Raw genomic sequence first — 25,170 nt, 5'->3', positions numbered from 1 at the left:
CTTACCTTCTCCAACTGTATAGGCTGTGGAGGTAGGTTTCTTGTTTACAGCTGCATACAAAGCTTCTGGTCTGCAAATAAATACAGATTTCTGTTTTGTTTTGTTACCATACCATGTGGTACTCAGAGTCTACTCCTTTCTTTCAGGAATTACTCCTGGTGGTGCTCAGGAGACCATCCAGAATGCTGGGGATTGAACCTGGTTGGCTGCGTGCAAGGCTAGTGCGCTACCCACTGTACTATCTCTACAGCCTTCCCCCTAGCATATTTTTAAAAATGAAGCAAGTAAGACATTAAAAAAATTCAGGTGCTTTGATAAATACAGCCCATGTGATTTTACATTTTCAGGAATTTAAAAAAATAAATCTAACTATTGTCTCAATAGAGGCTAGATATATTCTCATACAGAAAGTTCTACTGGATTGTGAACTTCCTCATTACAAACTTACATTTTTCAATATATTACAGTAATTTCAACATGGTTCATAAAATCATTTTCAACTGCCTTTCTAGAAAAGCTAAAGTGCACTGGTAAACAGGCAGTTGTTTGGTAAAGTACATGGGTTTGGCTTGGTAGAGGAAAAAAATAAGGGCAATATATAAATTTTATTACTTGTTTAAAACTCTCTCTCTCTCTCTCTCTCTCTCTGTGTGTGTGTCTTAGAATAAGCATAGTTTCAAACTTCCAGTGTGCCCATCTTAGGAAACTTTTAAGGCACCTGGAAGCCTGCTTCTCTGGAAAACTAGCTAAGGCTGCCCCAGGATTCCAGGCATAGACGGTCCTTACTATGCTCCAGACCACATTGATTGGGAAGGCCAATTAGCATGGAATTCTCCATCACCAGGAGCTTTCAAGAGACACATCTTCTCCGTTAGAAAACATCTGTAGGGTCAAGTGATAGTATAGCAGCAGCACTTGCCTTGCACATAACCGACCTGGCACCCCAGAGCCTGTCAGGAGTAATCCCTGAACACAGAGCCAGGAGGAAGCCCTGAGCATTTACTGGGTGTAGCCCCAAACAAAACAAAAAAAGACCAGTAATAAAAGGAAAGTTGGAATTGCTCTTGAAAAACAGTGCCAGAGACATGTCAGGCAAGAATCACTGTTGACGGTATTACTACTCCACACTTCTAAGTCCATAATTCTAAGTTCTGTGCCATCCAGGTTGGAGAGATAGTACAATAGGATGGTACAAAGGGTAGGGCACTTGCTGTGAAGGCAACTTACCCAGATTACATCCCTGACACCACACATGGCTTCCTAAGCCTGCCAGAAGTGACCCCTGAGCACAAAGCTAGGAGTAAGACTTAAGCACTGCTAGGTGTGTGTGCCCCCCCCCCCAAAACTTTTTTGTCATTCAAAAAAGTAAACTTGTGTATTTGAACTAAAAAAAGATTTATTTACTCACACCAGCTCATAGCGCTGTGCTTGCAGGACACTCCCAGCAGTGAGCAGGGTCTGTGCCTTGGAACAGGTGGTGCTGGGAGTAGAACTCAGGCCTCCTGAATGCAAAGCATGCTCAGAGCCCACTAGCTCTCTCGCTCTGGCCCTAAACTAAAATTTTTCAGTAGAACCTCAGCACTGTAGCACTATCCTCCCATTGTTCATTGATTTGCTTGAGCAGGCCCAGTAACGTCTCCATTGTGAGACTTATTGTTACTGTGTTTGGCATATCCAATACATCATAGGGAGCTTGCCAGGCTTTGCCGTGCAGGCTAAATACTCTCCGTAGTTTGCCAGGCTCTCTGAGAAGGGCGGAGGAATCGAACCCGGGTCGGCCTCGGCCATGTGCAAAGCAAACACCCTACCTGCTGTGCTATCGCTCCAGGCCAGAATCTCAGCATTAAACACATTTTTAAAAATATTTTTTCTTTTTATTCAATGGATTAGAATCTGAAAACCAGGGTAGGAGTGACTGTACAGCTTGTACAGTGATTGCCTGGTACACTACCAACATGGGTTTGATCCTTGGCACCCCATATGATCTCCAGAGCTCACCAGGACTGACCCTTGAGTACAGAGTCAGGAATAAGCCCTGAGCAGCACCAGATGTGGCCCCCAAACAAACAAACATTGAAGATCAAGTAAGTTATTCCTAGTTGGCAAAATAAAGCCACAGCTCAAGTTTTTTGTTCTCTCAAGATCAGTTTTCTTTTAAATATTTTTTTACATTGAGGTACTGTAATTTACAAAGTTATTCATAGTACCTAACTTTACAATCAGCCATGATCAAATTCCATGTGTACAATTTTCCTGCCATAGATCCCATCACCACTATCAGAGACCACTTCTGCCTGGGTTCTGGGGCCATATGAGGTGCCAGGGACTGAACCCAGATTGGCTCATTGCAAGGCAAATGCTTTAACAGCTGTCTTTTCACTCTGGCTCCAGATCAGTTCCTTTTCACTAAAAAAGAACTGCCTTTCTATTCACATCAACTCCTATATAAGATGCAAGAATCATTACTCATAAGTAAACATAAATTACTTTGTATTAAAGATGTCTGATGACCTGACTCTACTACAAATCAGGAATAAAATGCTAGAGAACTTATCTGGTGTGCTTTTTTGTTAAAGTGAACGTCCATTCATTTGACTGCTCATTATTAGCTCCTCTTCTCATTTACTGAGCTAACTGGATAGCTACTATGCATGAAGATTATATTAGACACGACTAAACTGAAAACAAACATCAACAACAAACAAAGGATATGATCACCCCCAGCAAAAGAATGAACAACAAACAACAACAAAAAGATAAAAACATTAATTAAAACAAAAGGGACAGGAATCCTGTCCTCAGGAAACTTATGATCAAAATGGGGGGATGGATAAAAATAGTGAATAACAATAGTATGATGTAAGCAAAAATAAAGGTGATGTTCCAGGGACTTTGGAGGCCCAGTGATAGAAATGTCCCACTCTGGTAAAGGGAAAGAAAAAAGGGGTCTCGGTCAAGATTTCAATCAAATATTGACAATTTTCAGTAAATGAGGGAGAAAGGCTCCAATGGAAAAGATCAGTAGCTTCTCCAGTTGACCTGATGTTTGAAAATAAAGCATTGAGGGTCAGAGCAATAGTGCAGTGGGTAGGGTTGCTTGCTGGGCATGCTGCAGCCCAAGTTCAATCCCTAGCACCTCATATGGTCTCCAAAGCCCGTCAGGAGAAAGCCCTGAGCACTGCCGAAATAAAATCAATGGATCTAAAATTTTAAGAATTTTGAAAACTTTAGGAATTTTAAATAACTAAGATTGAAAGACATTTCAAAACAGATGGTTGGTTCGTTAGTGAAAGCACCGACATCCCACCTCATGTAAACAAACAAAAATGCTTACTCTTTCTGCTTGCCTTCATTCCCAGGGATGATTTTGACGTAAGATTTTGGAAACCATCCTCTTCCTCCATGCACCTCGCCAAACCACCAATTTTCTTGCTGCTCCAAGACAGTAATGATATCATGCTTTGAGAAGTTCAAGTGGTTGTCTTTTTTTGCAGTCCAGGAACAAAGGGCCTGTGCTTTTAGGTTTTCTACAACCTGTCCCTGTTGATACAAAACGACATATCTAAGAAAAGATAATGGTGACCATGATTTCTACTTCTTAGCATGTTTCAATAGTAGATCAATTTGACGTTTTGGTGACTTATTATCAACTGGAGGAAACGTGATCTTATCCCAACCAGCTTATAAGTATATATGACAGGACCAGAGAGACGGTAGAGGAGAAAAATGCTTTCCTTGCATGCAGCCATCCAGGTTCAGTTCCCATTTATCACACAGTCCCCAAGCACCACTGGGAGCAATTTCCAAGCACTGCTCGGTGTGACCGGTTAACCCCCAAGCGCTCAAAGAAACGACTAATTATATATGATATACTAACTATATATGATCAACAGCCGTCTGGCCAGTTTTCTATACAGTTAAAAACTGAACCTACTATTCAAAGAAACATCTCCGCATTAAGTACCGAGGCATGAAGGTTACTTAAACACATTCTACCTTATGTCTGGTGTGATCAAATTTTCTGATCTATATATGTGGTTTTACATAGACATATGTGGAAAAGTATTTTAACAGCTTTTTCAGATCTTGGCTAAACAGCTAAACATCCACTATCTGACAGCTCTCTTAAATGAAAATATATTTTTGATTTTGGGTTATATCCAGTTATGCTCAGGACTAACTTCTGGCTCTGTGTTCAGGGATCACTACTGTCGGGGCTTGGGGATCACATGCAGTGCCAAGGACTGAACCTGGTCTAGTGCATGCAAGGCAAACACCTTATCTGGGCACTATCCCTCTGGACCAAATAAAAATAATTTTTAAAAGAAACTGGTTTAGCTCACAACCACAGAAGTCCTTTTCCTCTTTCATACACTGCTATGCAATGGAACTGCTTTCCCATTTTGTCATGCAAAACATTAAAAACGTTACTCAGATTTTTAGGAAAAAGAATGATGCAGTTGCAAAAATATCTTCATTCTCTTTCATATGAATCAGGAGCAGAGTGAGAGGGCCCAGCACCTATAGGCTGAAGATATACCTGTCCATGAATAGGCGATACAGATCCTGGGGACACAGTGCGAGTGAATGCTGATTTCTTCTGCCATGAAGCATTAACAGCTAGCTTTGAAAATGACACATTTTGATAATCAGTCACTGGTGCTGGTTGATTTGAAGAATGTGATCTGGAAATATAATGCTTGGATGTAAGTATACTTTCTTTGGAACACTACCAACTTGTCAAACTACAGAATACACATTGTGTTAAAACACAAGTTGTGACAAAAAGAATTATGAATGATTCTGCTATGTTTTCATTGCTAACAGAATTTCAGTATTTATATACAAGTTGTAGACTCTTAGAGAATATTCTCTGATTAAGCAGGGTGACAGAAAACACAATTGGGTGTTTAAATATTTGAAGAGCTCTATAAATTTCATTACTAGCTAAACACTTACTCAGAGGGCGTTGAGGTAGCAGGTAAAGATACTGTAGGAGGAAGTAAGGCCTTCTTAGGAGATATAGCTTTTTCACTTAATGGCATTTTTTCAACATAATTGCATGGAAACCAGCCAAAATTTCCTTGAAAGCTTCCATAAAGCCAACCAGGTTCTCCAACTGTTTTTTCATCAACCTGTGGAAACAAAAAGGATTAACTGCATTCAGAAAGCCACACGCTGACCATGAAAAGAGATGCAGATTACTGTACTGTAGCTTCATTTTCAGAGTTATGTCTGAGGCATTTTCTACAAAGGATCACATTATTTCTCCCCAGGAAAACATTGGATTGTGCTTTCTGGCATAATAAGTCAGTTTAAAGTCACTGTCGCTGTCCTCCCATTGTTCATCGATTTTGCTCGAGTAGGCCCAGTAACGTCTCCACTGTGACTCTAGTTACTGTGTTTGGCATATCGAATACGTCACGGGTGGCTAGCCAGGCTTTGCCATGCAGGCGAGATATTCTCGGTAGCTTACTGGGCTCTCCAAGAGGGGCGCAGGAATTGAAACTGGGTCGGCCGGGTCGGCTGCATGCAAGACAAACACCTTACCCTGCTGTGCTATTGCTCCAGCCCAGTTTAAAGTGCTATGCCCAAATTATTAAACATACAGCTCCTATACCTGAGCACTACTGTGTATGACCCCAAATGAAAAACCCAAACAAAATACAGCTGTCTTGGGACCTGAGAGCCAGAACAGGAGGTCCCTACAACACTTAACTCCGACCCCTAGCACTACCCTGGAGGAAGTGATAAAGGCCCCTATGCAGCCCAGGACTGCAAGGCAAGTGCCTTAATTCCTGCACTATCTTTCCAGCCTCCAATTAACCTTTGACAAAACAATTTCATTTCAGGGGGTTAATACCCAGTGGTATTAAGGCTTACTCATGGCTCTGTGCTTAGGGAACCATATGCAGTGCTGGAGATCAAACCAGCATCAGTTGACTGCAAGGAATGTGTCTTAATTCCTGTACTATCTTTCCAGCCCCCTAAACTCATTTTAGTGCATATGGTAGCAAGCTGCTCTAATTTTACATGTTGAAAAGATGATCCTTTCTCTACTTGGTTGTTATAAGCAAATATATGTATAAATAGACATATTTATTTGTATAAATAATATGTATATAAATGTATAAATAGACATTTAGTCTCTGCTCCACCAATTGACTTTCTTATTTGGATACCGAAATTTTCTAATCAGCCTTAAATATAGGTATTATAAAATCTCCAGCTTTCTTTCTTAAAATTAATTGGTTTGGAATCAGCTTGTCAATTCCTACAAAAGAACCTGGTGGGATTCTGACTAAAATTGTCTCAACTCTGTGGAACAATTTGAGGAAAACTATTTTCTTATCCATAATAAGTCTCCTAATTCATGAACAGAAGAACAGAATACATCTTTCTTCTTATTTGAATCTTCAATTTTTTTCAACAATATTTCAAAATTTTTAATAAAGAAGTACTGGAGTTCATCTTTTATCTCTAAGTATATTTTGTGTGCGCACACGCAAGTGTGTGTGTGTGTGTGTGTGTGTATATTAGTTTCTTTTGCTTTTTGAGTCAGACCCAGTGGTGCTGAGGGGTTATTCGTGGCTCTGTGGTTGGTCTCCCCAGCAGTGCTCAGGTAAGACCATTCAGAACCAGGAACTAACCCAGAATTTCCAACATGCTTGGCCTGTTGAGCAATCTCTCAGGCTCTAAAATATTTCTTTCAAGTGACAAAACACTGTAAAAGAATATAAGTCAGCATTGTTATTATAGAAGGTAATACATAACATTGTACTTTATTCATAAGAAAAGACTTTGTTTCCTACCTGTATTATATCCCCAGAATTAAAACTCATTTCATCGTGACTTCTTGCTTCAAAGCGGTACAATGCTCTGTAATTCACCAAAGTACTAGCTGGCACACCTAAAGAGAAAGTAATTGTCATTATTTGCTAGTTCTATGTCTACATATTGCTGGTATAATTTGATAAAAGAGTTGTTAAATAAAAAAGATTGAGCATTGGCCAGTATGAAGAGGCCCATCAGGATATCAGTATTTTGTATAGCCACAGAACCGATACAAATGCAAAGGAAGACGAGCCTCTTAAGTGACATGGTAGGCATTAGCCTGTGCAGGGTTTGCCATGGACACAGGTAAGAGGAGGCCTGCAGAGGTGGCAGCTCAAGTTGCTCACGCCAAAGAGAAGTGAGCAAGAGGCTTAAGTTTGATCTGCAGGAATCAGAACAAAACAAGGACAAGAAGCACAGAAAGGGAGACCACAGCTGAGAAGGGCTGTGGACTGGGCTGGCGGGAGAAAGAGCAGTTCTAAAAGGAAAATAGAGAAGTGTTCCCAAGTAGAACTGATGGCAGAAGTATTTTACTTTGCTCATTCGTAGACATAGATGATATGAAATTTTAGCTTATAAAATTTCAACACATATTATTAATAAAGATTCAAAAGGTTATGTATGTATCCAAATCAATATTTTGAAAATGAACTGAGGTATAAGAAAAACAAAGTATATCTTCTGAAAAAAAATTTGTTTCTTTTGAAAAAATTTTAATGTGCAAAGACAAACTTTTAAAATAAACCAAATGGTTTAATTATACCAACTAAATAAAACATGTAAAACTATTTACTTCAATTATAAACCTATTCCAAGATCTGCTTAGGGAGAGAATGAAGTCAGTGATGACCATCTGCTTTTCTCCATGATTTTTAAGATTTCTACAGAACCTCAGTCTGTTTTATAAAACTTACTCACTTCTCATTCAATTTAGGAAAAACTTCTTTTCTGACCCTAACTTAGCATTTATTTTAATTTTCTTTTAATTTTTTTGCCTTTCATCAGGAAGTTAATTTTTTTCCTTTACTTCTGCTGTCTCAGAAAAATCAACTCTATTGGGGCTGGAGTGACAGTATAAGGCATGTATGACATTTGCCTTGCACGCAGTAGAACTGGATTCAACCCCCAGCATCCCATATGATTACATGAGCACCGCCAGGAGTAATTCCGGAGCACATAGCCAGAAATTAACCCTGAGCATCACGGGGTGTGGCCCAAGATCTCAGAATCTGCCCCCTATCCCTCAAATCAACTATATTATTTTTGTCCTTATTCTTACATTGTTTTTCCTCAGTTTTCCGCTCCTCCTCTTGAACTTTTTCTTGTGTTCTCTCTTCCTGGAGTCGCTTTTGTTTCTCTTCTTCCTCCTTTCTAAGATTTTCTCTCCATAGGTTTTCTTTTCCTTGCTTTGCTTTCCTTTACATGAAAGAAAAAGAGTTTGTTATAATGCCCTAACACATATTTTCATACAAAATAAAAATGTAATAGGTTTTGTTCCTTCTATTATATTTCTTCTACAAGTGGAAATACAGTATCTATTTCTTAAATATCTTTATATAGTTTAATATGTGTATGTACATTATATATATGCATATGTGTGCATAAAATGTAGAAGGGAGATATGAGAAGGAGAGTATAGAGAAACTGGGGACTATGGGTGAAGGAAAAGTTAACTAGCCAATTAATCAAGAGAAGAGTGCCAGATAACAGACTGGGCGAGCATAACTGTCAAGTTCCCGGCCCTCTCAGTCTTTCCTACCAGCCAACCTGCTAAACTCAAGGCAAAAATTGACTGAAATAAAACCACTCAGAAAAAAAGACCAAAAAGACACCTCCAACAAATAAAAATCCAATGAATATTAAATATAACGAAACAACTAAAAAAAATTAAAAGCCCGGGAAATAGCTCCAAGGCTGGCATGTGGGAGGTCCTGATGAGTCCTTGGCACAGCACAGTGGCCCGGGGGCACTGATGTCAGAAAAGCACCTGAGTGCTGCCATGTGTGGTCCAACAACCAATCCAAAAATAAAGCATCCCCAAACCAAACAAAATTTAGAAACAAAAATCATATCTAAATTTCCTTTCCTTCCCTTCTCAGATTCTTCGCAAGAACTCTCTTCCAGTTTTCAATCCCACAATTCCAGCTAATAAACTCTGTTTAGGGGACTAAATTTGCTTTGGAAATGCTTCTGGACAAGAGTATTAGCTTCTCATATTACTACTCCAAAGCCTTTTCTAGTCCTTTAGAGAGCATTTAGAGAGCATTTTCCTCCACCAATTTTCGCTTCAATACATGTTTCCGTGACACATGCTGGAGCCGAAGCGTGCTTCTGAGCTGGTCCAGATAATCTGTGGCCAGGTGAGTTACTTTAGAGTCAGAATTTCAGTCTGGCTTTATGCACGGTTCTTCCTTGCACACAGGTTTCAGGATCTTATTCCGAGTATCACCACTGACAAGAGCGCCTCACCCACACTATCACGGGCAGAGGAGACTGTGTTGGGTTCATCCGTGCATGTATCCCAGGTGGAACCCTGGGTTTATTTCCATGTTTTTTCCTTTTTTTTTTTTTAAATTCCATGTTTTATTTCCATAATTACTGAAGGAATTTTAAAATCCTAGATAATTAAAAAAGAACTACAGATGCCCTTTAATCATCAACTCTTCCTCCTCACCCCCAAACTATCTTATTCTGGGGTGTTCATTCAGCCTCTTCATCCTTTGCAGCACCTCCATTCCTTCTGTAGCACTCTTTCTCTCTGACATTCGCTCTCCTTTGAGGACTATGTTTCTCTTGCAGTTTTTTTTTTTTTTGGTGGGGGGCCAATGGGGGCACATTAACTGGCATTGCTCAAGGCTTACACCTGGTTCTGTGCTCAAGGACTCCTGGTGGGGCCCAAGGTACCAAATGAGTTGCTGGGGGTCAACTCCAAGGTTTGACAGTATGCAAGGCAACCCCTTACCTGTTGTACTTCTGCTTGGGTCCCTCTCTTCTGATTCTTAATTCTAACAGTATTTCTAGTTCATTGCTAAATTCCCCTGACACTCTCTTCCTCCTGAGATGACCTAATCAAGTCATTATTTGAATTCTCAGAGTAATATAACACCACTATTGGAGTGTTCACTACATTTTGTTGGGATAAAGCAAAAATTTTAAAAAACCAACACCTAGACTTAAAATAATAAAAAATTTAAACTTTGGTCAAGTTGTCACATATGAGTTAGAGGGTGAGAAATGGGTGTGGAGCCAAAATATGCCTCCAAAGGTACACCAACAGCAGTGGTGATAGCTCCGTGTTGGAAACTATTATCATGAGCCGGGAACAGGAAGGGACCACAATTGAGCAAAAGACTAACCCAACCTGTGCTTCTGCTCTGACCACCTGCCTCTGCTGCAGTGGGACCATGCGCAAGGCCAGAGGAGCAGAACATGCATGGCTAACACAATCTGTGGGCCTGAAAGGACTTGTGAAGGGGTGAAGACAACAGGAAACCTAAATGTCTAGGTAGAACATTCTAATGCAACATTCTGATGTTGTGCAGCCAATGCCTTTGTGCAAAGTAAGTGGCCCAAGTTAAGTGGCATCTGAACTTCACTGTCACTACTTCTACACTAATCTAGTATCCCCAGTTGGCAGTCACAAAAGCAGGGGTTTAGAGCAGAGAACTCTGAGTGTCTGGTTTAGCTTTCTAAGCCATCAGCTGGAATCACAAAGAATCTGTGTGTTGGGCTGCACATGGCCACTGTGATGCCATTGGAAGCCAGTCCTGTCACGTAGGGCTGAGTCTCTCCTGCCTCCTCAACAGCGGCACTACTCTCCTCAGTTCTGACTTGTCGACTCTTCTCCAACACTAGCTGCTTACTCTTGTTTCTGACACAAGAGAGCTCAGAGAAACAGAGAAACATTACAAGCAGAGTCTTATGTACAGAAACAACTATACTAAGGCTTTATACAAATGATGCTCTGATGCCACAACTATCGTACATCTCCTTTCCTTAAAGGGCAGCAATGGATCTATTCCCGTAGTACCAAAAGAATGGCACCAATCAGACATTTTTTATTCAGGTTTCCCATCATATATATTTGGCTTTTATGATCTTGCAGAAAGTAGTGCCTGATATGCTATGGAGATGTGGAAATAAGGAATGCTGAATACAAGATATTACACATGGCTTTCAGATGTTATTTTAATTCTCAGTTTCCTGTGAGGTAAACATTAATATTTCTATTTATCGGATAGAAAAATAATGGTTCAGAAAGGTAAAGCAACTTCACCAAGGCTATTTGAACATTAACATTAGGAATTCTAAGTAATATTTCTCAGACAGAAAAATAATGATTCAGAAAGGTAAAGCAACTTCGTGAAGGGTATTTAGACATTAAGATAAGGAATTCTAATTCAGGGCTGGAGGCAGAGTATAGCGGGTAGCGCATTTGCCTTGCATGTGGCTGGTCCAGCTTCATCCCCAGTAACCCTATGGTCCCTCCAAGCACTGCTAGGAGTAATTTCTGCGTGCGGAGCCAGGAATAACCCCTGAATGTTTCAGGATATGGCCAAAACACAAAAAAAAATTCTAACTCAAATATAACTCGACAATCTATGTTGTTCCTAATGGAACATATAAGTGGTGATTGAAAACTGAATTTTGAAGGCTGAATTTTGAAAATTCAGAATCTAGTAAGAGTTTATGGTAATTCCTTTACTTCCCTTATAGTCTCAAACTAAACATATGGTGCCATAAAATGAGAATTATTACAGAAATACTGTAAATTTATCAGCTATTTACCTGGCAGCCTCATCTTCGAGCTTCTTTTTCTGTATTAGCTCTGATCTTTTTCGTTCCATTTCCTTCAACTTGTCATGCTTGATCTTATGAAGTTGTTCAAGGGCTAACTGCTGTGTATTATAACTTTCTCTCAGTTCCTAAGGAAAGAAGGAAAACAAATCAATGTAATCGACTTAAATATTTTTTTGTCTTATGTAATAATGTGGTAACTGTATCAAAAGATAAAAATCCTAAAGCTAGTTAAAAAAGATTTAAAAACTTTCAAATACTAAAGAATAAAAAGATCTTTAATATAGTAAGTATTTAAGTCAGGGTAGCTGCTGAAACATCAGCTACTTTGTATAGATCTGTCATAAAGAAACCCCAAATCTTTCATAAGCCAATCTCTTGATTTGCTATTTCATTTTCAACACAGACACACACATACATACACACACACACACACACACACACACAAAGCAGTTCAAAAAGCATGGTGAATTGAAGTGTTTATAATACTTTTTGGGGATTTTTGGGCCACACCCAGCAGTGCTCAGGGTTTACTCCTGGCAAGGGTCACTAGATAATATGGGGTACCAGGGGTGGAACCTGGGCCACATGCCAGGATAGAGCCCTGAACACTACTGTTTCTCCAGCTCCTACATTTGAAGAGTTTCCTTAAGTCATATTTTTGACTTACATCATTTAAGCAAGTTACTCATTACTTTTACTCAGTAAGATCTTGAACTAAAAACAGAAGCATTTATTAAATAATTTAGTTCAAACCATGACTAGAATGATCACAAGTAAAGTCAATTATTCCAAATAGATTAAAATAAACAGTTGCTTGTTAAACATTTTGTTCTGTTTTGTTGTTTTGGGGTCACATCTGGCGATGTTCAAGGTTACTCCTTGTTCTGCACTCAGGAATCACTCCTGGTGGTGAATCTGAGTTGGCTTTGTAAAGGCAAGCATCCTACATGCTGTCCTATTACTCTAGTCTTTACTGAGTATCTGGTTATAGGTGCTATGAAGACTCACAGAAGATCTGATTCACAAGACAGCTGGATCCCAAGTACCTAGTCTTTGCCTCCAAAGTGCTGATCATCTTAAAGCAGAGGTCCTCCCATTGTTCATCCATTTGCTCGAGTGGGCCCAGTAATGTCTCCATCATTACTGTTGTTACTGTGTTTGGCATATCGAAATACTTCATGGGTAGCTTGCCAGGCTCTGCCGTGCAGGCGAGATACTCTCGGTAGCTTGCCGGGCTCTCAAAGCAGAGGAAGGCAGCAAAATGTGGGCTCTAACTAAATGCTTTAGCAGAAAGCTGAGATGATCTCTTTGGCATCCTCTGCCCACCCCCCACATTCTTAGGTAGCCTTGATGAGTCTGTCAAATTTAGTGTACCTCCCAATCCTGCCCAGGGGTGATCACTAACACAAGCCTCACTGATTATAGCACCACACCTCCTGGATGGAAGAGCTGCTTCAAAGGACATGCATACCACCCAAGCTGGTTCTGGATGATTTCTTGGGCTTTAGATATATTGATTATTAAAGAGGGGACAGTGCAGTCTGTCCTTCTTTGAGCTCATTACACATCAAAGAACAGTGAGCCTGGAACTATGGACCAGGGAGGCCATAGGGATCAGAATGACGGAAAGGACAAGAAGGGAGCAGAGAAGGGGAGCGCTGGGGGATCGGGTCTTCACTCTCACTCCCCAGAGCCCGGATGCCCTCTGATCATTGAAACAGTGGGCCATGGAATCTTCTAACAACCATTTCCACCAGCTTAAGGATCTTTAATGGAATTTCTGTGAAACAGAATCCTAAGCAAGAGAAATAAAAAAGCCTTGAGTAAAGAAAAGGGGGATGTGGGGGGAGAAATTCATCAAAAGAGTCTCTGAAGTAATCAAAATAGATTTGAGGGCAAAAGTAGGAGGCTAGACAGTATTTGGATAGAAAGTTTTGGTTTTAAAAACAAAATTCTGGAGAGTCTGAGAGAACAGCTTACAGAGTGAGTGCTTGAACTCGAACTCGAGCCCCCCAGGCTCGGTTTGATAAAAACACATTTGGGGGCATTCCCCACACAAAACTAAAAAAGTAAAATAAACCTCAAACTATTTATTCTCAGAAACAATATTTTTTACAGGTGAGGACTTTCAACGTGAATGAAAAGGCAGATACAATCTGAGTAGAGTGTCTAAATGTCTGTGATTAAATCACAAACATACACATACTGTACTGAAAACAAAGTTTCTACGGATCTTAGCCTCTACGGTTCTCTGTGGTACCTCTCTCTGATGTCTCTTGAGAAGCAGAAGGATGCCATGTTATAAAGGAGCAGCGCAGGTTCACAATAAAGGCACCTGGCTCCAAAAGACAGTCCAGATCCAAACCAGGCCCTGTTGGTGACTAAGTTTTTACATACAAAAGTGACTTTGCAGTTTCCTCATTTGTAAAACAGGGTTAACCCATGCACCAAGAGCACTGCTCTAAGCACTAGATGAATACATATAGTCCTTACAATAGTGTGTGGCACAAGTAATTCTCAATAATCATTGGCTGTTATTGGCTGAAGTCATAAATGAGTGGAATTCGAAGTTTCAGAGTAACGAAGTGCTGAGTGAGTGCCTGATTTTCACAGGGCAGTGTGGGGCGTGCTCTCTGGGCTCTGAATAATGCCCTCCCGGTCTGTCTGAGGACCTTCCCCGGAGTTTGGGTGAAAGGGCACCTTCATGCCCGCTGAGGCATGCCATGCCTTCCTCTAGTGGAGTTTGTCTCCTTGACAACAGGGGGGTATCCCCCCAAAGAGAGAGCCCCAAACAGGACAGACATTAACAGACATCTATTGGATTGGCCTATGCAGAACAGTCAGGTCTGAAGAGAGCAAAGATTGCTGAGAACATCTCTGCTTGGCCGCAATCATCCTAGAAATTCCTGACATCAGACTCCTCTGGATAAGTCTGATTTAAACCAACCATTGCTTAAGGAACAGAACTTTTCTTGGTCTTACTAGAATGATACCTTTTTCAGGTTAAGGAAATTCTTTTCTTTGCCCAATTCATGAAAAAGTTTTCCCTTTTGGTGGGGGCTCCCATGCAGTGCTCAGGAAGCCCAGGGGCCACTCTCAGTGAGAACAGTCCTGGTGGCGGCAGTTTAATGTGAGAGCTACCCTTACAAAGCCTGGGGCCTCCAGGCTACACCCGGCTGCTCAGGAGACCATGTGGTGGTAGAGACGGTACCTGGGTCAGATGCCCACACAGCTAAATCATCTCCCACTCCTGAGTTTTTTCATATTAGTATCATGATGAATGATACATTTTAAGGATTTTTTTCTCCGGGGGGGGGGGGGTAAAGTTGAGTTACACCCAATAATGCTCAGGTATCACTCCTGGTGGTGCTTGGGGACCATATGCAGTATTGGGGATCAAGGAGAGGCCGGCTGCAAGACAACCGCCTCAACCCCTGTACCATCTCTCTAGCCACTAGACTAAAAATATTGAAAATATTTCACAGATGAAAGCGTCTCATTTTCATTTTGTGTTTTTTGCTGGGGACTGAACGGAGGGTCTCAAGCATGAGAGTGCTTTGCTACTCATTGAGCCACATCCTCACACTACAGATATATTTAAAATATTTCATTCTAGTTACCCAGTAGTTTATTTTTCTTGAGTCAGTTTTGGCATGTTCTAATTTGTTCATTTCACCGACACTTTTACATTTATGTGCAAACTTTGTCATACATCTTCATCATTCAGTGGTAGCAGTATATTTAGCTACATTCTGAATTTCTTTTATTTCTTTTTGTTTTGTTTGGGGGCTTTATCTGCTGTGCTCAGAGGCTGCTCTGGCACACTGTTCAGGAGTTGGCCCTAGCCTGGGGGTTCATATTGTGCCAGGGATTGCACGAATCTCCTGCATGCAATGCATGGACATTTGCCATTTTCAGCTGTCACCTCCTACATTTTTCGTTTGTTTCTGGGCTACACCTGGCAGTACTCAGGGCTTACTCCTGGCTCTATGCTCAGATATCACTCCTGGCAGTGCTTAAGGGATCATAGGGGTTCTAGGGATAGAACCAGAGTTGAGAAGGCACTTGCCTTCTCTACTGTACTACTTCTCTGGCCCTGGCCCCCTACTTTATACAACTTTCTCATCTTTCCATCTCAACATCAATAAAATTTCCTGTATCTGCACCCAACTTGTAGTCTAGTTTGAGTATTTCATGTCCCCAACTATCTAGGAAAACAGCTTGAAATGGTCTCATTTACTTGTGATTTTTGGAGACTTCCTCCAATTTTTATCTAGGAACAATGATTAACAATACTGTTAACAGCAGTGCTTCAGGCATACAATGTTCCAACAACACCCACCACCAAGGCCCATCCTCTAACCTCCATCCCAAAAACTTTGACAAACTCAGTTGAATAAGCCTACTCTCAGGGGCCACGGACACTTGTCGTTTTTAATTCCTTTCTTGTATTTTTAAATATTCTATATATGAGATCATTTTGATTTTTTTTGTCCCTCTACCGCTGATTTCACTCAGCATGATACTTTCTATCTACCCTTGCAATAGTGAACTGCAGAATTTCATTTTTTCTTGTATACTGGTTGTGCATATCTTTACCCAATCACCTGTTCTCAAGCATTTTGGTCGTTTCCAGCTCCTGGCTACTGCAAATAGCATTGCAATAAAAATAGGAGTGCAAATATGTTTTTGAAATATTGATTTTAGACTCTTGGGATAAATGCCAACAAGTGGACTCACTGAGTCATAGGAAGTTCAAGTTTTCATTTCTGAGCAAGCTCTATGTTTTTCCATAGAGGCCAAACCAGATGACATTCCCACCAACATTCCCCTCACATCCCCAAGAGCACTGGTTATTTCTACTCTTTTTGAGAGGTACCGATATAATTGATATGAGGTGGATCTCACTGCTATTCTGACTTGCATTTCTGTGATGACACTGATGAATAGCACCTTTCCACAGACCCAATGGTTATCCATATGTCTTCATTAAAAGTGTTCAGCATTTTGGGGCTGGAGCGATAGCACAGCGGGTGGGGCGTTTGCCTTGCACGCAGCCGACCCGGGTTTGATCCCTGGCATCCCATGTGGTCCCCCCAAGCATCGCCAGAAGTGATTCCTGAGTGCAGAGCCAGGAGTGACCCCTGAGCATCGCTGGGTGTGACCCAAAAGGGAAAAAAAAGCGTTCAGCATTTCTTCCCAGTTTTTGATGGGGTTTGTTATTTTTTTGTTAAGTTTTGTGAGGTAAGTGCTTTATGGCATACTAGCCTCTTATCAGTGTGTGGTGAGCAAATATTTTCTCCCATTTAATAGGGTATCTTTTTATTGCAGACTTTTTTTTTCCATTTTGAAATCCAAATTCCTTTTTTTTTTTTTTGCATGTAGAGGCCATCCTTGTTCCATTTAATACATCTAGATTTTTCAGATTAGCTGTCTATATACGTAAGGGTCTCGAGTGCTCAATTCTATTCCATTGGTGTAAAAATCTGCCTTTATTATTTATCACCCCACTGTGACTTTTTTTTAGCTTTATAGTATAAATTTGGGCAAAGAAAAGCCTTCCATATTCTTTCCCTCGGGAACTGATCTGGATATTTGGTTTTATTATTCGATATAAATTTTAACAGTATTTGGTTCATGTCCTTAAAGAATGTGATAGAAATTTTAATGCACTAATTGTGTATAGTGCTTTATATCACGATCACGATCATCCTGTTGTTTGTTGATTGCCTCGAGCAGGCACCAGTAACGTCTCCTTCGCTCTAGCCCTGAGATTTTAAAAAGTGCCATATTCAAGGCTCTTTCAGGGTTAGGAGAATGAGACCCATCATTGTTACTGGTATTTGGCATACTGGGTATGCCACGGGGAGTTTGCCAGACTCTGCCGTGTTGTGCAGGTTACATTCGGTAGTCTGCCATGTTGTCCAAAGTAAGAATGAGATAAAAATGAGTGCTTTATATAGGATGGGAATTTTAACCGTGTTAATCCTTCCAATTCATGAACAGGGGATGTGTTTTCACTTCCTGTGTGAGCTAGTTAATTGTGATTTACAGTTTTCTTTGTGTAAGTCTTTCACCTCCTTGGTTAGATTAATTCCCTTGTGCTTCATTTTGGGGGCCCAAATGAGAAAAGGATTGTTTTTTTTTTAACTCTCTCTTCTACTTCATTACATAAAAATGCTAGATTTCTACATATTGATTTTATAGCCTATCACTTTACTATTACTGTCACTCCAGCTCTTCATCGATTTGCTCGAGCTGACCCAGTGACATTGTGAGACTTGTTGTTACTGTGTTTGGAATATCAAATATATCACAGGTAGCTTGCCAGGCTTTGCCATGCGGGCGAGATACTCTCGGTAGCTTGCCGGGCTCTCCGATAGGGATGGAAGAATCGAAGGCAGAATTGAACTCGGGTTGGCCAGGTCAGCTGCATGCAAGGCAAGCGCCCTACCCGCTGTTCTATCGCTCCAGCCCGTCAATTTACCATATAGGTTTAATGGTTCAGACTGAAGGGATGGCTTAGCAATAGAGCGTGAGTCCCTTGTACCACAAAAATCAATCAATCAATCAACCAACTAGGTTTATTGTTTCTTGGAGTTTTTGCATAATGTTTTTAGGGTTTTCTATGTATCATGTCATCTGTAAACAATGATAGTTTTACTTCTTTTCCAATTTGAATCTCCTTAATCTCATTCTTGTATAACAGCTGTGGCAAGGATTCTCCTATATTGAATAACTGGTGAATGTGGGCATCCTTGTCTCATGCCTATTCTTAGAGAAAGATTTTCCATTTTTCACCACTGTATGATGTTAGCTGGGGGTTTCTGGTGAATGTTGTTCACTATTTTGAGGGAAGTTCCTTATATCTTCATTATGGTTAGAGTTTTTATTATAAATTCACCAACAAATTTAAGAGCAGTCACACTGATCTTATAGTCAAATGCTACAATAGAAAGGTTCTTTATGTGTTTATCAGGGGATGGGGGTAGGGGGTGAGGGTTAGGTAACACCCAGGGATGCTCAGGAGTGACCACTGGTAACATTAAGGAGACCATATGTATATGAAGTGTTGAGAATCAAATCAGGTCTGCTGCATGCAAGGCAAGCTCCTTACCCCTGTACTATCTCTCTAGAACAGGAAGTATTCTTTTTATCTGATCCTTCAACCCATGCACTGATCTCTATCTTTCTGTTTATGTTGTCATTGATGCTGCTTGTCTTGGATACACCACAGTCCTTAGAGATTATAATAAATTATAACTTAAATTATATCTTATTCCAGTTCTATTTTGGGGAGGAGAGGGGGTTTCACTGAAATCTAGTCATGTTTGATTTACAACGACTATATTATAAAGGTAAAGCAAAAACTTTAGGATTACACACTGATTTTATTCTATTTTTTTAAGAATAGTGCCCTTGGTTACCACCACCTCATATATTCAATTTCAAATCACTTGTTTCTCCTCTTCCCTCACCTTCCTTAATCTCTCCTTTTATTTCTTTTCTCTTTCTTTCATGCAATAAATAGCTTTACTTCAAAACATGAATTACATGGAGTCAGAGCTGTCCCCCAAATCTGGGACACATGATTCTCTGCCTTTTTAAAAAACTAATTTCTTACTTTTTTCAGACAGGGCATCAAAGGTCTCCTTGTTGACAAGTCAATGGGTATTGTTCAGAACTATGAAAACGGATCATTCTGTATCATTTTACAGTGATGACCACGGAGGCCTCTTTCAGGATTTCTATGACAACATAGTCTCCTGACCACTCAGCCAGTCTAGGTTTCAATCCCTTTTCATCTCTTAAATTGCTTCTGGTGAAAGTGTTAATAAGCAGTGAAAGGCTGGAAGGCAGGAAGCAGAAGAAAGAAAGTAAAACAAAAGACAAGAATATCTGCTGGCCTGTGAAGAATCAAATGCTAATGGCGAGAATCAGTTGTCTGGGCACGGCCATACTCACAAATCACCAAGCCTCACTGGATAGATCAATAAACTTAACTTTTTAAGTTTCTGTGAAACTTGTAGCAAAACTTTTAAGAGCAGCTAACCTGATTTTTAATGCTATAACCACGGAGGGAAGGCTGGAAACATTTCTCCAATGCGCCCTACCCTTACTGAGTTAACACGGGAGTTCTGCTTAGCGTGTTCCTGTCTTTACCGGCCTCCTGCTATCCCTTTCAGTACCAAGCAGACTGCATGAAGTCTACTTAGGCAGCACTCTTCAATCTTAACACCTGTGAACTGGCACCTGTCTTGCAAACTGGTCCACAGCCCAGCAGTCATAACCAAGATGGTAGACCAGTGGTTTTCAAGACATCTGCAGACTGCCAATTGAACAACACTGGGACAGCAAATGGAAAACCTAGTGTACATCTTTCTTAAACTATATTAAAATAGGAAATCATATGGAGTATTTTAAATACTTGGTGTGCAATACTTGTTTTTACATATGTATACACACACAATAAGCATAACACTGGGGTTCCCCAGCACTGCTTGGAGGCCTGGAGTCCTCTGGAGGTATGTGGTCCAGAGATGTAGGCTTGACGATTTAGTGTTAGGGCTGGGCAATGCAATGCAGGTCCAGCAATGTTGGGGAATACCAGGACAATTCAGACCTTGCTTGGGGGCCAACAAGGCTACACCCATATGTACTGGGAGGGATATGCTCATGCACTACTGGGTTCCTCAAACAGAAGACATACACTCCAGCCTTTTCCATGATCTCCCTAGTCCCTATGGAAACATTTTAATCTGCAGTCCAGGCACATCTAAATATGAGCTCTGGTAATTAGATGCAAACTGAAACTGCTCCTGCATTATTAGCTAAAATTTTCCTCATAGCAGTGTTAGGAATTGGCCAGTTAAGCTTGGAAAAACCTTGTTCTGGATGTCAGAAAAAAAGTTTAATTTTAAACAACCATGTTCAATGAAATGGGTAGATGATTTTAACTTACAGTTCCTTTACTTTCCTCTGAAATGAGTCATCCCATCAGCAAACCCAATTCACAGGGATACTGAAAGAGAACTCGGTATATTTCTAAATATCTTGGGTATTTCAGAGTAAGAAAAATTCCTCAGGACAACCCTACTGATTTCTGGCATTAGACTCAAACAGGCAGTTAAGAGAGCAGAAAGATACTCAAGCAAGCAGAAATAAAATAAAAGTCTACATTGCATATGTTATTTCAAACAAAGGTATTCAGATTAATGCAAAGAATAATCTAGTTAAAAAAAAACAGTAAAGTAACTCAAAGAAAGGAAGCTAGATATTAGAAAATAACCTTAAGTAAGAGGAAGAGGTTGTTGAGACAGCTTAGCAGAGACAAAAGGCACTGAAGAACAGAGTCATCCATACTGCCACACTGTAAGATAAGGCAGATAAAAAGCCAATTAAACTATGTACAAAACTTAAAAAAAAAAAAAAAGAAACAACAATGTGGGGAAGATAAGCTGACTGGCCTATCTGTCATCAATGAAAAAAAAAAACCTCTTTCATTTATTTTGCTTCTACAGAATATATGCTTACATAAAAAAGAGTATTTGTAAGTTTTTACCTCAACCTTCCCCTTTGTAGCTTAAGCCACCTTGATCTCTTCATCATACCGTTGACTCTCTAGATGCTCCAATTCTATACTAAGTTAAGTTTAGTACACAGCAAAATTCAAATGAAGAGAGTGAACTCACTAAAAAGCTATGTGATACTTCACGCTCTAACATTTTATACTCAATTAGCAGAGGAATAACTGAGACCATCCTCAAGTCAGAATAATGTGCCACTAGTTTGAATATCAACTTGATATCTCCTTTCATCCTTAGGGCTTTGGGACTCATTCTGCGTAGAATACTAATTATACAGTGTTTGGGGCCTCACTGCAGCAAACATCAAATCATAAACTCACTTTTCATGCAGTTCATGGGGTTCATTAATACTTTTTATTTCACTGTTAACTCAAACACTTCCACGAAGGTTAAATTAAATAGTGACGAGGAAAGCAAAAAAAAGGATCACAGTGTGTTAAAAGAATCTTAATTATTGGATTATTTGACCTTTTCCAGACTTCCCATTTTAGAGTTTTGCATACAATACTGATTGAGGTCAGTTCTGTTATAATTCAGAAAGGCAATTCTTCTTAAAGTGCATACAGGCCAATAAAAAATTACTCCAAACTTAAACTATAGTAGATAATGTGTTTAGTTACATGACACAATCTTTACAATATCTACAGAAAACATTATAAACAATCTTGCAATTCTGTTATAACTCTAAGAAAAAATGAATCACTGAAAGTGTATTACATACAGTAGCAGTTATTCATGCTTTTAAATTAAAATGAGATTAAGGAGGCTGAGAACTAAAAACAGAACAGAAGATCAGTACCTTTAGTTGAGTGTTAAATGAATCCATTTCAGATAACTTAGACGCAGTTTCTTTTTCCAGAGCATCTAACTGTTCTTTAAGTCTTTGGCATAATTCTTCCTTTTCAGATGATTTTTTATTAAGTAAACCGATCCCTAAATCTGGAATACAAACATCAGACATTTCATATATTTGATAGAAGTTCCGATGTTACTACCAGTAATTACTCACATCTACTGTCTCGTCCCATCAACGGCCAAGACTAAAACGCAGCTCCCGGAAGAGAGTAGAGCAGAATCTCCTGCCCCCGAGACTGGCTGTCCTCACAGGGACCCCTGGAGGGGGGCGGGCTGAGTTTCCCTCCCCGCCCCGAGAAGAGCCCCGGTAGCTGAAGACCTCCAGAACCAGCCGCAACGATGCTGAGACCACTCTCCACATGCATGAAGGTACCGGCAGAGGAACAAAGGCATGCAGGTCCTGGGGCTGAGATCTTCAAGCCTGCTCAGATCGGGGCTGAGCATCCTCCACCCAGATCCTCCATCTTCCAGTAGGCAGGGGTCACACCCACCAACTGCCTGGGCCGTGTAATCCCATCAACGGCCAAGACCCAGACACTATAAAACTCAGTTCCTGGAAGCGGCATCTTATTATCTCATTCTTACTTTGGACAACGTGGCAGGCTACCGAATGTAACCTGCCCAACGGCAGAGTCTGGCAAACTCCCCATGGCGTACCCAATATGCCAAATACCAGTAACAATGATGGGTCTCATTCTCTTAACCCTAAAAGAGCCTTGAATATGGCACTTTTTAAACTCAGGGCAAGGGTGAAGGAGATGTTACTGGTGCCTGCTCAAGGCAATTGACGAACAACAGGATGATCGTGATTGTGAGTGTCTGATCAAATTGTTATAAATAGACATTTGTGTACATTGAAGCCCGCTGAAAATAAGAGTCCGTGATGAGTTCTCTTTTCTCGACCTCAATCTGGGAAGACCCTCCCAGGGAACTAACAGGAGCAATGGTCCTGCACTAAGAAGCAACAGGACTTGAAGTGACTCTCCACCGTGGATAAAGTGCTTCATCACTCTGATCCTTGGTACAACAGGCAGCTCATTGCCCTCTTCCTTTATTAAGGCACAAATTAAAACCTATTAGTACAGAATCTGGCCTCTTAGAAAATAATAGCAGGGAGCCAGAGCAATAGTACAGCAGGCAGGGAGCTTGCCTTGAACACGGCCAACCCTGGTTCGATCCCCAGCATCCAATACGGTCCCCTGAGTACTGCCACAAGTAATTCTTGAGTGAAGAGCCAGGAGAAACCCCTGAGCATTGCTGGGTGTGACCCAAAAAGGAAAAAGAAAATAACAAATAGTAGCCATCTATTAATTCTTAGTGTTCCCAAGAATAGGAGGGTAAGAGTAAAGACTTAATAAATATTCTACTTGAATTATGTAGTTCTATTATTTTAGGAGTTAAGAACAGAGGGTTTCGTTTTATAAGATCATTTCTTACATATTCACACAAGGATGGAAAAACTAAAAAGTCACATTACAATTACAATACATGTTATATTACATAGCCAAGAAATGAAAGCAGCAATATTACTATCTTTTAAAGACAGTTTTAATACATGTGATACAAACATTATTTCAATGCTAACCCTGAATTTTTTTTTGGGGGGTGGGGGGTCATACCCGGTGATCCTCAGGGGTTTCTACTGACTCTGCACTCAGGAATTACTCCTGGCAGTGCTCGGGAGACTATATGGGATGCCAGGGATCGAACTTGGGTCAGCCATGTCAAGGCAAATGCCCTAAGTGCTATACTCTCACTTCAGTCTCTGAATGTCTTTTTTTTTTTTTAAGTATAGAAATCTTAAATTTAAATAAAATACAGCCAGGGATATAGATCAGCAGCAAAGCACATGCCTCGTGTGTATAAAGCCCTGGGTTCTAGCCCCAGCGTGGCCAATAATTAAAATAAGTAAGATGAAGCATATATAGGGATCCTCCCTTGTACTGAAGAGAGAACTCAATGGACTGGCATGCTGCTCTGACGCAGGATGTCCAGGTTCTATCCACTGCATCACATATGGTCTCCTGAATACTACCAGGAGTGATTCCTGGGTGCCAAGCCTTAAGTACCTACTGAGTGCCAGCAGGTGTGGCCTCCAAACCAAATTAAACCAAAGGGCTCCCATCAACCCCTGGCTGACTCTCCCCTCAGGCACTTACTCAGCTTTTATTTCCATGAGATCTTAATGGAATCATTTTGTTCACATTGCTCTGCCACTTTTCTTTACATTTAATTTTACATCATATCAGCCAAGACATATGGATCTGGTTCATTCTCTAAAACTATTTCATAGTTAAGGCTATTCCATAACTTATAGTCCCTTTTTATCATCTGTTGTTTTTAATTCTGTAATAAACAAACAAACAAAAAATATCCTTGTGGGGCCAGAGTGACAGGACAGTGGGTAGGGTGCTTGCCTGGCATGCATGTGACCCAGGTTCAATCCCTGGCACCTACTATGGTTCAGTGAGTCTGTCAGGAGTGATCCATGAGTGTGAAGTCAGATGTGCCCCCAAAGCCAAAAAAAACAAAAAATATCCTTGGTATACTTATTAATGCTATGTCAAACTATTATATGGGGGTAGGAGGCAAAGAAATTGCTATACAAAGACAGTAAACACTCTAAATTTTGAGAGAAACTTTCAAATAGCCCTTCCAAAAAAGATATACAATATACAGTGCTTGCTATAGAGAGTACCTCTCATCAATATAAGATATTAGATCTTATTCATCCCTACTAATTAGCAAAAAAAACTTATTTTTATTTGCATTTTCTTGATAACCATTGAGACCAAACAACTATCTATTTATATGTTAACTGGTAATCATACTGAATTGCCTGGTATCATCCTTTGTCCACTTTTTCCTCTTGAATTGTCATAATTTGTGATTTATAGATGCTCTAAATTCTTGCTGTGTTATTTATGTTTCAAGTTTTTAACCATTTAAAGTATTTTTCATCATGAAGAATGTCATCAAATCCGTAAACAGTTTCCTACATAGCTGTGTGTATTGTTTGAAGAGACTTTCCTCATACTAAAACTATAAAAAAATATTTCCTGATTGTAATTTCTAGTCCCCCCCCAGTTATTTT

At 40.2% G+C, this 25,170-nt stretch overlaps 1 protein-coding gene across 6 annotated transcripts in view; it reads right to left on the bottom strand.

The window, feature by feature from the left end:
* ITSN2 (intersectin 2) overlaps window positions 1–25,170 on the bottom strand; it is a 137,072-nt gene that overhangs the window by 38,421 nt on the left and 73,481 nt on the right. For 5 of the 6 annotated variants that reach the window (XR_008793607.1, XM_056122408.1, XM_056122434.1 and 2 more), the window contains exons 16-24: window positions 22,021–22,160; window positions 20,924–21,004; window positions 11,623–11,759; window positions 8,114–8,250; window positions 6,813–6,910; window positions 4,960–5,135; window positions 4,541–4,685; window positions 3,335–3,540; window positions 6–70 (exon numbers count right to left, since the gene is read on the bottom strand). Coding sequence is in view for 5 of the 6 variants with exons in the window: in XM_056122408.1 (XP_055978383.1) it covers window positions 6–70; window positions 3,335–3,540; window positions 4,541–4,685; window positions 4,960–5,135; window positions 6,813–6,910; window positions 8,114–8,250; window positions 11,623–11,759; window positions 20,924–21,004; window positions 22,021–22,160 (1,185 nt within the window). In the remaining variant the exon portion in view is untranslated. The remainder of the gene's footprint in view (window positions 1–5; window positions 71–3,334; window positions 3,541–4,540; window positions 4,686–4,959; window positions 5,136–6,812; window positions 6,911–8,113; window positions 8,251–11,622; window positions 11,760–20,923; window positions 21,005–22,020; window positions 22,161–25,170) is intronic. The other variant, XM_056122426.1, reaches the window with a different exon arrangement.

Source organism: Sorex fumeus, unplaced genomic scaffold (assembly GCF_029834395.1).
Source record: "Sorex fumeus unplaced genomic scaffold, SorFum_2.1 ptg000006l, whole genome shotgun sequence".
NCBI lineage: Eukaryota > Metazoa > Chordata > Mammalia > Eulipotyphla > Soricidae > Sorex > Sorex fumeus.
The sequence above is the reverse complement of the archived record's forward strand: the minus strand, read 5'-3'. Positions and strand labels throughout refer to the sequence as shown.